The 12,839-nt window shown below is 37.5% G+C and overlaps 1 protein-coding gene across 2 annotated transcripts in view; it reads left to right on the forward strand.

Moving 5' to 3' along the window:
- The window catches only part of pcsk5b (proprotein convertase subtilisin/kexin type 5b), a 48,450-nt gene that overhangs the window by 27,925 nt on the left and 7,686 nt on the right, over positions 1-12,839 (forward strand). For both annotated transcript variants that reach the window (XM_079637042.1, XM_079637043.1), the window contains exons 14-18: positions 3,356-3,481; positions 3,574-3,676; positions 7,653-7,846; positions 7,953-8,037; positions 11,283-11,386. In XM_079637042.1, coding sequence (XP_079493168.1) covers positions 3,356-3,481; positions 3,574-3,676; positions 7,653-7,846; positions 7,953-8,037; positions 11,283-11,386 — 612 coding nt within the window. The remainder of the gene's footprint in view (positions 1-3,355; positions 3,482-3,573; positions 3,677-7,652; positions 7,847-7,952; positions 8,038-11,282; positions 11,387-12,839) is intronic.

Raw genomic sequence — 12,839 nt, forward strand, 5'->3', positions numbered from 1 at the left:
AAAGTTATCATGTTGAGGATTGCAACGTTTAAAGCAGGCTTAATAAATGTCAGTAGACCGGAAAGATTTTAAAATGAGCCGTTCATTCATAAATACGCAAGATCACTGTGAAAATACAGACCTGAAGACAACAGACAACGAGCACTGCGTTGAAAAGGGGCGTGGCTACATAAGATCTATATGGACTCCTGTCCATATAATTGATAAGTTTATGCACACCAAAGCACACACAGAAAAAAAACATTACAAACCAAAACTTTTCAGAATTCAGTGTACAGTATGTATACAGTGCAACAGTAAAGAGCTTTTTAGAGATTGTTTACATTTTAGACATGCCAAGTTGTGATACTGAACAGGACCACATGGAGATGCCAAAAAAACAACCAAACCAACCACCTTGACCTGACTGCATTTTACGCCTACAGTACACTGATCCATTCAGAATTACTTAACACAGCAACATGCACATGACAGATAAAAACATTATCCTGAATGTGTGTGAAGAAAACAATGTGACTGTACTGAAATGTGTCGGTGCATAAATACAATGCAATCATTGTGTCGAAAGCGCACATATGGTTTGTTTGCACATCAATATAACAGACTCGCTAGTCATTGCAATCGTCTATACCTTCATTATAATTCGCATCCATCAAAACTTTACTTGCTGCTTTGCTTTATTCAGCCGAGAAACGTAGTTTGCATATAATCTGGACATACAGCGATGGGAAGTTTAGCGGTGATTGATTGCAAACAGATAAGCGAATTGGGTTAAAGGGTTAGGATACAAATTCCCGCCCACCAGTGTTACAGGTGCTTGTGCCATTGATTAAACTCCCAACTCCCAAGATAATGTAACTGTGACATGAATTACGTTAATTGCGCAATTTCGCGTGCTTCAGTAATTGATTTGCCTTAAATAATTTGAACGCGTTAAGGATTTTGAATTAATCACGCTTTAATCATGCGTTAACGCATTGATATTGACAGCCCTAATATATATATGATTGTTGTTGACTTATGTGCCCTCCAGAAGCTTGCGTTCTGCAAGTGAACGGCGCCTTGTGGTGCCATCTCAAAGAGGCACAAAATCTCTTTCACGGACCTTTACCTTGACTGTTCCAAGCTGATGGAATGACCTGCCTAACTCAACCCGAGCTGCTGAGTCTTTAGCTATTTTCAAGAAACGCCTAAGGATCAAGGATCCATTAGATTAACCATTAATACTAACCCATTAATACTAACCTTACTATTCTATTTATTTATTTAAAAAAAATGTTTGGGATAAAAGCGTATGCTAAATTATATATAGTGTGTGTGTGTATGTATATGTGTATATATATATATATATATATATATATATATATATATATATATATACTATATAATATATATACTATATAATATACACACACACACACGCTTCCATGCATACATACATATATACACACTATATTGCCAAAAGTATTGAGACACCCCTCTAATCATTGAATTCAGGTGTTCCAATCACTTCCAGTTGTATAAAATCAAGCACCAAGGCATGCAGACTGCTTCTACAAACATTTGTGAAAAAATGGGTCGCTCTCAGGAGCTCAAGCGTTGGAACGTGATCGGTTGCCACCTGCGCAATAAGTCCATTCGTGAAAATTCCTCACTACTAAATATTCCATGGTCAACTGTTAGTGGTATTATAACAAAGTGGAAGCAATTGGGTTTGGGAACAACAGCAACTCAGCCACGAAGTGGTAGGCCACGTAAAATCACAGAGCGGGGTCAGCGCATGCTGAGGTGCACAGTGTGCAGAAGTCACCAACTTTCTGCAGAGTAAATAGCTACAGACCTCCAAACTTTGTGTGGCCTTTAGATTAGCTCAAGAACAGTGCGTAGAGAGCTTCATATAATGGGTTTCCGTGGCCGAGCAGCTGCATCCAAGCCTTATCACCAAGTGCAATGCAAAGAGTTGGATGCATTGGTGTAAAGCACGCCGCCACTGGACTCTAGAGCAGTGGACACGTGTTCTCTGGAGTGACGAATCACACTCCTCTGTCTGGCAATCCGATGGATGAGTCTGGGTTTGGCGGTTGCCAGGAGAACAGTACTTGCCTGACTGCATTGTGCCAAGTGTAAAGTTTGGTGGAGGGGGGATTATGGTGTGGGGTTGTTTTTCAGGGGTTGGGCTTGGCCCCTTACTTCCAGTGAAAGTAACTCTTAATGCTTCAGCATACAATACATTTTGGACAATTTTGGGGATGGCCCCTTCCTGTTCCAAAATGACTGCTCACCAGTGTACAAAGCAAGGTCCATAAAAACATGGATGAGCGAGTTTGGTGTGAGGAACTTGACTGGCCTGCACAGAGTCCCGACCTCAACCCGATAGAACATCTTTGGGATGAATTAGAGTGGAGATTGCGAGACAGGCCTTCTCGTCCAACATCAGAGCCTGACCTCACAAATGTGCTTCTAGAAGAATGGTAAAAAACACACTCCTAAAGCTTGAGGAAAGCCTTTCCAGACGAGTTGAAGCTGTTGTAGCTGCAAAGGGTGGGCCAACTCCACATTAAACCCTATGGATTAAGAATGGGATGTCATTAAAGTTCATGTGTAAATGCAGATGTCCCAAAACTTTTGCCAATATAGTGTGTGTGTGTGTATATATATATATATTTCAGTAGTGAGACCTGAGACATAAAAGTTAATTAATTAAGTTTGTGATAAGTAATGAAAATTACCATATAATATACTCACCCTCAAGTCATCCTACGTGTATATGACTTTCTTCTTTCAGACGAATACAATCAGAGAGTTATATAATAAATGTCCTGGCTCTTCCAAGCTGGATATAATGGCAGTGGATTGCAACCAACAATATTGAAGCTCAAAGTGCATCCATCATAAACAAACTCCAAACGGCTCCGGTGGGTTAATAAAGGCCTTCTGAAGCAAAGCGATGGACATTTATTAATACAACTCTGATTGTATTCGTCTGAAAGAAGAATGTCAAATACACCTAGGATGGCTTGAGGGTGAGTCAATTATATGGTAATTTTAAAGTGAACTACTCCTTTAATTCATGTTTGTAATGCATTTGCCCATAGATGTAATGTTTAACGAAAGTTATATTGCAGTTAGTCTTTCCATGGCCAAATTTTATTATAACTGATTTAGTGCAGATTTGTTATAAATTGCCTATAGTTTACGAGTCTCCAGTGTTCTTAAAAAAAAAAGCTATGAATGTATATTATATATATATCACAGGGATCTCTCTCTCTCACAGGCACAGACACAGACGATAGATATTAATTTAATGATAGATGATAGCTTAACTTCATTGCACACGGACTGTAATTTGTTCCAGGCAAGCTGAAAGAGTGGTCTCTGGTACTTTATGGTACCTCCGTGCATCCGTACTCCTTCCGCAGTGACAAGCCTCGCTCAGTGGCGGAGACACAGCCTGATGACGAGTACAGTGAGGAGTATGTGGGTAAGTGCTTTTTTCCAATTCTATTGTGCATCACTGGCTATCTGTGGAAGGTCTCAGAGCTCAACTCATCAGTTTGTGTTTTCTTACAAAAGGCTCCTGCCACCCTGAGTGTGGCGAGAACGGCTGTGAAGGGCCAGGCCCTCAGCAGTGCATCACCTGCCTCCACTACTTCCTCAAGTTCAAGAACAACACCAGGTATATTGCTTTTCATAACATTATTACACCTTTAAAAACTATACTTGATTGGTGTGTTGCTTTTCTGTTTGTTTGTTTTTGTCATTTAAACTAATTTTCACATACAATGTTTCTTGGGTCAATGACATGACGTCCATAGTTTTTTCCCGGATACATTATATAGAAACAAGTGATAAAAATGCTTCTCCTGTGGTATAACCAACGTGCAAACAAATGTGGTCTTTTTATGACATGGCAAGATTCGTTTTGGTTGAATTAATAATACATGGTAAAAATACTTTTTAACTTAAAATGTTATTTTGATAAATGTAATATATTTACTTATACTACAGGGCCGTTGAATGTTTGAATCTGATTGGTTGACGAACGTTCTGAGGTGTGCAATTATTTTCAGGAACCGCACGGCTAAAGTAGTTCCAGGCAGGTCTTGACCGCATTACAGTTCCATATCACTGCACATAGTTCACTGTAATAACGGAAAATAGGATACAATTCATAACAAGAAAAGCCATGCAGCCCCATGCGCTTGATCTGCAATTTTCAATGTCTAACTTCACAATCAATGAAAACATGCAGTTTAATTTGAATAAATAAAGTATAGTCCTATATATAATCAATAGAAAATTAAACTGAATATTTAAATAAATTGATAGTCCTGTTGCACGGGTTTTCGTAATTATTGCAGATAATATAACAAATAAATAATTATTGATAGGCCTACTTGTTAAAAGGGCTTTGTGTTTCATTTATTAGGCTAGTCTATGGTCACTAATAGAAAAAAAGAATGAACGAATTAATTAAAACGAATTGAATGAATAAATAAATAATATTGACGCACATGCTTCTCTCTCTCTCTCTCCCTCTTTCTCTCATAACTGCATTAAAGGGCACCTATTATGACATTTAAAATGTTCCTAATGTTGTTTAGGGAGTCCCCAACAACAGTTTTACGTGCATGCAATGTCAAAAAACACTTTTGTTTTCGTATAATATGCATTTATTTTTACCTGATTTGCTCACCAACTCCCAAATGATTCGTTCAACGACTCATTTTTCCAAACCCCTCCTTGCGCGACGCTAATCTGCGTTGATTGGTCAGATGACCCAGCAGTGTTTACAGAGATAATACTTATTGTTTAACACGGAGTACAATGATGCTTTTATCAATTAAATCGTGTTATAATAATGATTATAGTCCACTGCTTAGTAGTTTGTAGTAAAAAACTAAAAATAAGATAAAGAATTTAATGTTATGTTAGCGAGCATAGCCCAGAGTTCATATTGTAAAAGCACAATCAGTCTTTGTTTGCATTAGCCCGATGCATAAACATAACGTTTTTACAAAAAAAAAAAATGCAGTTACGTTACTACGAGGTATTACTCTATTCTTTAAGACAACCCCGAAAACAACCACAAACACTTCACATATCTCAATACAATTGTCATTGAAGACCTAGAAGCTAAACGGTGCTTACACAACAAACAAAATAATAATTAAGCATATGCTACATAAAACATAAAAGCAACAATTATTAATAACACTTACAGGTTGTGATACGGAGGAGGAAGCTGATGCAAATACACTTAGAAATGAACCTTCCTTCAATATCAGCCGGCTCGCGAATCCAAGTTGGATTGCATTTAAAAAGCAATCGTCTTCAAAATGGCGCGAACAAAGCACAAGGCTCGGACTATACTTCTGTGGTATAGTGAATTGTAGCCACTTAGGCCCCGTTTACACGATGGGAAAACGCAGATATTTCTCTGCGTTTTGGCCTGTCATTTAAACGAAAACGCCGTTTTTATCCCAGAAAACGATCATTTCTAAAAACTCCGGCCAAAGTGGAGATTTCTGAAAACGCCGGTTATATGTTGTCGTGTCAACTGGGAGAAACGGGGTTTTAGGTTCTCTCTTGTCGATTCTGAGGATTCTGATTGGCTTGCATGGCTTTATCCTTCTCCCTACACTGCCGCCCATAGGTTTAGCATAGTTATAAAGGCGCTCGACGGCGTATTTATGCGGGTTGTGTGCACGATGTTATTATTGAAAACGGAGGGGGAGAAATATTCGTTTCTCTAAATACCCGGCTATGTGTAAATGTGGCCTTAGTCTTCAAATGCTCCTCCTTGGGCAGATGAAAAAAGTTGGCTTTTGAGTCGCACTTCAGAACACTGTCTCGTCGCCATGACGTTTTCAAGATTTCCCTGGCCTTGGAGCGCAATAAGTGGGCGTATCGTATTCAAATAACTTGACAAGTTGATGTCATCTAGTCAGAGAAAAAGCTTCGGTCTTCTAACGATTCATAAAAATGACTCCGAGTCGACTCTTACTTTTGAAAGACAATAACTTTATATACGGTGCACTTTCATATTTCAAACTTTGCAGGATGTTTTTGTTCACTTAGATCTATGTTACACACTACATGAAAGGTAAATTTCAAAATTCCATAATAGGTGCCCTTTAATAACTGCATAAAGCTGGGGACACACTTACTGTAAGGCCGGTTATGAATGTAATTTGATACTTATGACTGATCATGCACGCGTTTTCAGCGCGTTCAGTCTGTGTTCACAGCGGTGTTTAAAATCTGCTAGTGCATTCACAGTCAGAGTTTCTAGTCGTTAAGTGTGTGTCCAGCATTAGTCTGCTATCAGTGGCTCAAACCTCCGTTACTAACTCTAAAATGACGTTTTGGAATTAGCAACGGAGCATGGGTTTAGATGCGCAAGGAATTAGTCCTACATACAAGAGCGTTTTAATGACAAAAACATTTACAAACGTCTTGAAATACATCATCTGAACAATATTTCGAGGTGTGGTAACTGTAGTATAAGCGGAATAATTGACTCCAGGCCGTTGAATTATTAGAAAAATAATGCTTTTATTTAATGCTCCGCTTTGCGTCGTGACCACATTACCACCTCGGGTGTGCATTATTTTTCTAATAATTCAACGGCCTGTCGTCAATTATTCCTTACTTAACATTTATTTACATGATCAAGATGTATTCAGACCTATTTAGAGTGAAAATAAAACCACAAAAGAAACCACTACTATTCAAAAGTTGAGGGTCAGTATAATAAAGAAATTAATTCTTTTTTTCAGCAAGGGTTCATTAAATTGATCAAAATTTACGACTTTTTAAATGTTCCAGAATATATATTCTGCAAATCAGCATATTAGAATGATATCTGAATCAAGTAATGCTGAAGACTGTAATAGAAATAGATGCTGAAAATTCTGGAATAAATGACTTTTTAAACTATATTAAAATAGAAAACCGTTGAAATTATTACAATTTTACAGTTTTTGCTGTATTTCTCATCAAATAAATGCAGCCTTGGTGAGCATACAAGAATCTTACCGACCTCAAACTTTTCTTTTTTAAGCACTTTTCTAAAAACTTGGCCTGTGTGTTTTAAACTAGATTTTCTCTTTTCTCTTGTACACTCTTGTTTGTTATTGACCCATTTGGCATAATGATTTCTCTGTTAGCAATGCTGCTTTTTATTATTATTATTTAAAACGGAAGAAAGTTTGGTATGAAATATAAGACCACAATGTGAAGCATATGTAACTAAAGAATTGGGGGAGTTTTTAACGTTTGCTGAAAGGTTGTTTTACTGAAAATGTTCCTTTTATTAGTAAAAATTATATAAATTAGTATAAATTAACTATATAAAACTATATACCTATATAATATAAAAACACCAACAGCTGTGCGTCTGTGTCCATCTACGTGTGTGCACGTGTCCTGATTACATTTATAGATATTATTTTCTCCGGCATCCCAAGTTACACAAGCCGTGCTCGCATCACATCTGGAGCTGATGGCTTTCTCAGACCCTGACTTTTGCCTTTGTTTCCTGGTGAAAGTCTTTCCTCACGTTGATTTTTCTGGTCTCATGTGGCTCTTCCTGTCTGTGTCTGTCTCTCTCCCTCTCTCTTTCCACCTCCGCCTTGTGCGTCTCTCAGGACGTGCGTTCCCGAGTGTCCGTCTGGGTTTTTCCGGGACGATAAGAAGCGCTGTAAGAAGTGCTCTCCGCTGTGCGAGTCTTGCGTCGGCAGTCGCAGCGATCAGTGTTCCACGTGCCGCCCGGGTCTGTACCTGGTGGAGGGAGCCAACAACTGCATCAGCTCCTGTCCCGACGGCTTCTACCTGGACCTCGGCAAGTCCATTCACACGCCATCTCACTCCAGAAAACATACGGTACATGCTGATTGGCTGAAGATGAAATGTTGAACTTGAGACCTAATGTGACTGTTCTCCCGCAGACTCCACCATGTGCCGGAAATGCAGCGACAACTGCAAGAAATGCACCTCGGCGAACATCTGCACCGAATGCCAAAATAGTCTCAGGTAATTCCCCACATTCAGCCTGTTGCAAATACAATATTCCTCCTCCTAGGGATTTATTTTTTTTGGCTACGATTTGGACTGAAATATAGTCGGAATCTTGGACTCCCATATTTTCCTAGTTCTACGTTGAGAGCTGTCAAGGTAAGGCCACGCTGGCTAGACACTAAATTATCACTGGAAACATCCTGTTACACGTTGTCAAGCTCTTGAGTTCAGATGTATGTTGAAATACTGTCTCTAGTGAGTGATTTTTACTTGGGCTTTTCCTACTCCACTCTGGCGTTAGATGAAGAGAGAGACAGAGAGAGAGAGAGATGTGGAAAATGGAGAGAGAAAAGAAAAACGGGTCATGGGCCATGGCAGAAAATCTGGCGTAATACGCAGCAGCTGTTCTGTGAATTGTTTTGAAGTGTTCTGTAAATATACGTAAAGGTTTTTCACCCACTCATTTGGACTTTAATCCGTTGTTGTTGATCTATTCAGACTTGTTTAGACTATAGTACGTTTGAAACAGGATTGCAGAGCTAGAGCGCAGATGAGATGCATTTTTCTGGCCTCAGTTTAAGGTTGCAATTACAGTCTTTGTAATTATTCATATGGCTAGTCATTAATGTTTTTTTGTAGTCTCACACACACACACACGCACACACACACACACGCACACACACACACACGCACACACACACACACACACACACACACACACACACACACACACACACACACACGTTTTGCTATACTTGTGAGGACATTCTATAGGCGTAATGATGGTTTTAATACTGTACAAACTGTATATTATATCCCCTTACACTGCCCCTATCCCTAAACCTACCCATCACAGGAAACATTCTGCATTTTTAATAAAACATTGTTTTTTATGTTTTTTAAGCTATTTGAATTGAGGATTCATGAAATCTCCTCAACCACGTTGAAGTTGTAATACCAGTGTAATACACATGTCATTATACAAATTTGTGTCCTCATAAATCACATAAACAAGAGCACACACACACACACACACACACACAGAGATGTGATCAAATTAGTTGGTACCCTTACAGCTCATTGAAATAATGCTTCATTCCTCCTGAAAAGTACTGAAAATAAAAGCTATTTTATCATGTATACTTGCATGCCTTTGGTATGAATAATGGAAAGAAGCTGTGAACAGAGATAAATTATTGCTTATTCTACATTTGTTGGTACTCCTTAGAAAAGATAAAAAAATTATTGGATTATAGTGATATTTCAAACTAATTTGTTTCTTTAATTAGTATCACACATGTCTCTAATCTTGTGAGATTTAAATGGAGAAAAGTAGTCACTGTGCTGTTTGGTATAATTGTGTGCACCACACTGAACATGGACCAGAGAAAAGCAAAGGAGAGAGTTGTCTGAGGAGATCAGAAAGAAAATAATGGACAAGCATGGTAAAGGTAAAGGCTACAAGACCATCTCCAAGCAGCTTGATGTTCTTGTGACAACAGTTGCAAATATTATTAAGAAGTTTAAGGTCCATGGAACTGTAGCCAACCTCCCTGGGCGCGGCCGCAAGAGGAAAATCGACCCAAGATCGAAAAGGATAGTGCGAATGGTAGAAAAAGAACCAAGGATAACTGCCAAAGTGATCCAACCTGAACTCCAAGGTGAAGATACGTCAGTTTCTGATCGCACCATCCGTCGCTTTTTGAGCGAAAGTGGGCTCCATGGAAGAAGACCCAGGAAAAAGAAAAACATAAAAAAGCCAGACTGGAATTTGCTAAAATGCATATTGACGAGCCACAATCCTTCTGGGAGAATGTCCTTTGGACAGATGAGTCAAAACTGGAGCTTTTTGGCAAGTCACATCAGCTCTATGTTCACAGACGAAAAAATGTTTTCAAAGAAAAGTACACCATACAGTGAAACATGGAGGAGGCTCGGTTATGTTTTGCTGCGTCTGGCACAGGGTGCCTTGAATCTGTGCAGGGCACAATGAAATCTCAAGACTATCAAGGTATTCTGGAGCGAAACGTACTGCCCAGTGTCAGAAACACTGGGCAGTATTTCTGTCTCCGTCGCAGGTCATGGGTCCTCCAACAGGATAATGACCTAAAACACACAGCTAAAAGCAATGGATAAGAACAGAACATTGGACTATTCTGAAGTGGCCTTCTATGAGTCCTGATCTGAATCCTTTCGAACATCTATGGAAAGAGTTAAAACTTGCAGTCTGGAGAAGGCAACTGGAGCAGTTTGCTCAGGAAGAGTGGGCCAAACTACCTGTGAACAGGTGCAGAAGTCTCATTGAGAGCTACTGAAAACACGTTTGATTGCAGTGATTGCCTCTAAAGGTTGTGCAACAAAATATTAGGTTAGCGGTCCCACCATTTTTGTCCATGCCATTTTCATTTGTTTTATTATTTACAATATTATGTTGAATAAAATAAAAAAAGCAAAAGCAAAGTTGAATTTCTATTAAATATGGAATAACAATGGTGGATGCCAATTACTTTTGTCAGTTTCAAATTATGTCAAAGAAAATTGAGCATTCTTCATTTTCTGTGGAGGGGTACCAAAAAATGTGAGCACGTTTATATATTTATATATATATATATATATATATATATATATATATATATATATATATATATATATATTATTATTATATTTTTTTATTTTATAGATTTTTTTTTTAAGAATAAATGTAAAGAATAAAACCTTTGTTCTACAATGCTGCATGCTGACCATTTTGAGAGATATTTCCTCACATTTAAATTAAGGTGTTGGTTTAGCAACATAATTTATATTTAAAATGTTAAAAATTAGGTTGTCAATTGAGTGTGTTCATTAAGTGTGATTAATTAAAAAACATTATAAATTATTACAAATGTTACCCACACGGAAGTGATTTTTTGTTTTTTTGTTTTATCATAAATGTATGTGCATGACTTCTCTAGTCATTTGTGATTTTTAAATAAATAGGTTTTTTTTTCTCACAAATAGCAATTTCTATCCAATAAAATATTTTAGAATTTGTTTTCCTGGTCTAGAAATATTACATAATATTAATTTTCTTGATTATATTTAGTTCACATGCCATTATTTATATATTTTTTATTATTGTTTATATTTTTAGTTTATTTTTAGATTTTACTTGTAAATTGACTATCCTTCTCCCCTGATATGCTCTGGCGCCCCCTATGGAGGCTCAGCCTCAGTGTTGAACCCCGTTTGAGTAATTCTCTCTTTGTTTCTGTCTACAGCCTACAGGGGAATAAGTGCCAGCTGAGCTGTGAACCTGGCACCTATTATAATGGGCACCGACGGGCATGTGAAAAGTGCCACATGACTTGTGCCACCTGTGCAGGTAAACATTGTACATTTATTTAAAGGACTTTATTTTCCATTTAGGTTTGCAATAGAATTCGATTACAACCTTTCACTTAAATGTAATTGATAAAATATTACTTTACAGTAGCCTTTGTTTTCCATTAACCGTGGGAGAGAACACTGATTGGCTATTATATTTTTTGTAATGCATATAAGCCCCTATTGGTTAGCAATTTTTAATCCAAAAATGACGAGAGGCTATATTCATCGTGATGCACAGTATGATGCAATTTTGAAGTTCTAGACTTAACAAGACTGTGCCTTCTGAGACATTACATCTGTGCTGTTAACTCCAGTGTTCAGAAACGGCAGCTAATTACTAAGGCTTTGCAGAACAACCAGTGCTTAGCTTCTGAATATAGTTCATCCAGCACAATTACTGTTGTTAGCTCTGATTCTGCACCAGATTTGAAAAACAGTGGGTATATATATATATATATATATGTATATATATATATATATACATGCGTATATATATGTGTGTGTACACTTATGATGCTCATCACGTTTCAAATGATCTTTAAGTAATAAACATCGTCTTGATGGACCTTTAGAGTCGAGACTGTTTTATGGAAGCCTGCTTCTGCCACATAAGAAAAAAATATCATGCTTTGACAAATTATAAAAATGACAGTCATAATTATAATACAAAAAGTCAAAATTATGAGATCAATTGAAACTGACAGGCATAAATGAGATAAAAGGTGAGATTAAAAAAAGTCAAGATTAAGAGATCTTTCATAATGTATATAAATTGGAATCATGTGATTTGAAAAAGTCATAATTTTGACTTTTTAATTTCACAATTCTGACTTGGGTTCTAATAATTTCATAATTGAGTTTTCATGCCAGTTTTGGCTAAATCGAAATTATGACGACAACTCATAATTGTGACATGTCAGTTAGGGTTATCACGGTACCAAAATTTCATTACTCAGTACCAATACCAGTAACATTTTGCAATTCTCTGTACCAATTTCGGTACTATAGCAAAAACTGCAGAATTAAGTATACTTTAAAAAATGTTGTCCAGTTTTGTCTCATCCATTGGTTATCACTGTCAATCATCGCAGTTTCCGATTAATCTCACATTTAAATACGGTTGTCAATCCAGAAATTTTGCTGTGTACTTAGCAGCGTGAAAAACTAAACTTGTATTCAGATTGTGAATGAGTAATAAACAGAAAGCAAGAGAAGAGCCTCCCTTTATAATCACGAAGGCTGTCGTTTTCTAAAGCGCAAGCTCACTGAATTCTGCACTCTCGTGAAAGCTTTATTTTAAAAACGGGAGTTATCTTAATTTTACGATGGAAATCGTATGTACATTGCGTTTACACTATGTCGGTTAAAATGAAAGGAATCCCAAGCCGCACAAACAAAATGAAACCGTGTTTTTTTTCAGCGGATTTTCACTTACTGATTAGCACCTC

Source organism: Phoxinus phoxinus (genome assembly GCF_949152265.1).
Source record: "Phoxinus phoxinus genome assembly, chromosome: 15".
Classification (NCBI taxonomy): Eukaryota; Metazoa; Chordata; class Actinopteri; order Cypriniformes; family Leuciscidae; genus Phoxinus; species Phoxinus phoxinus.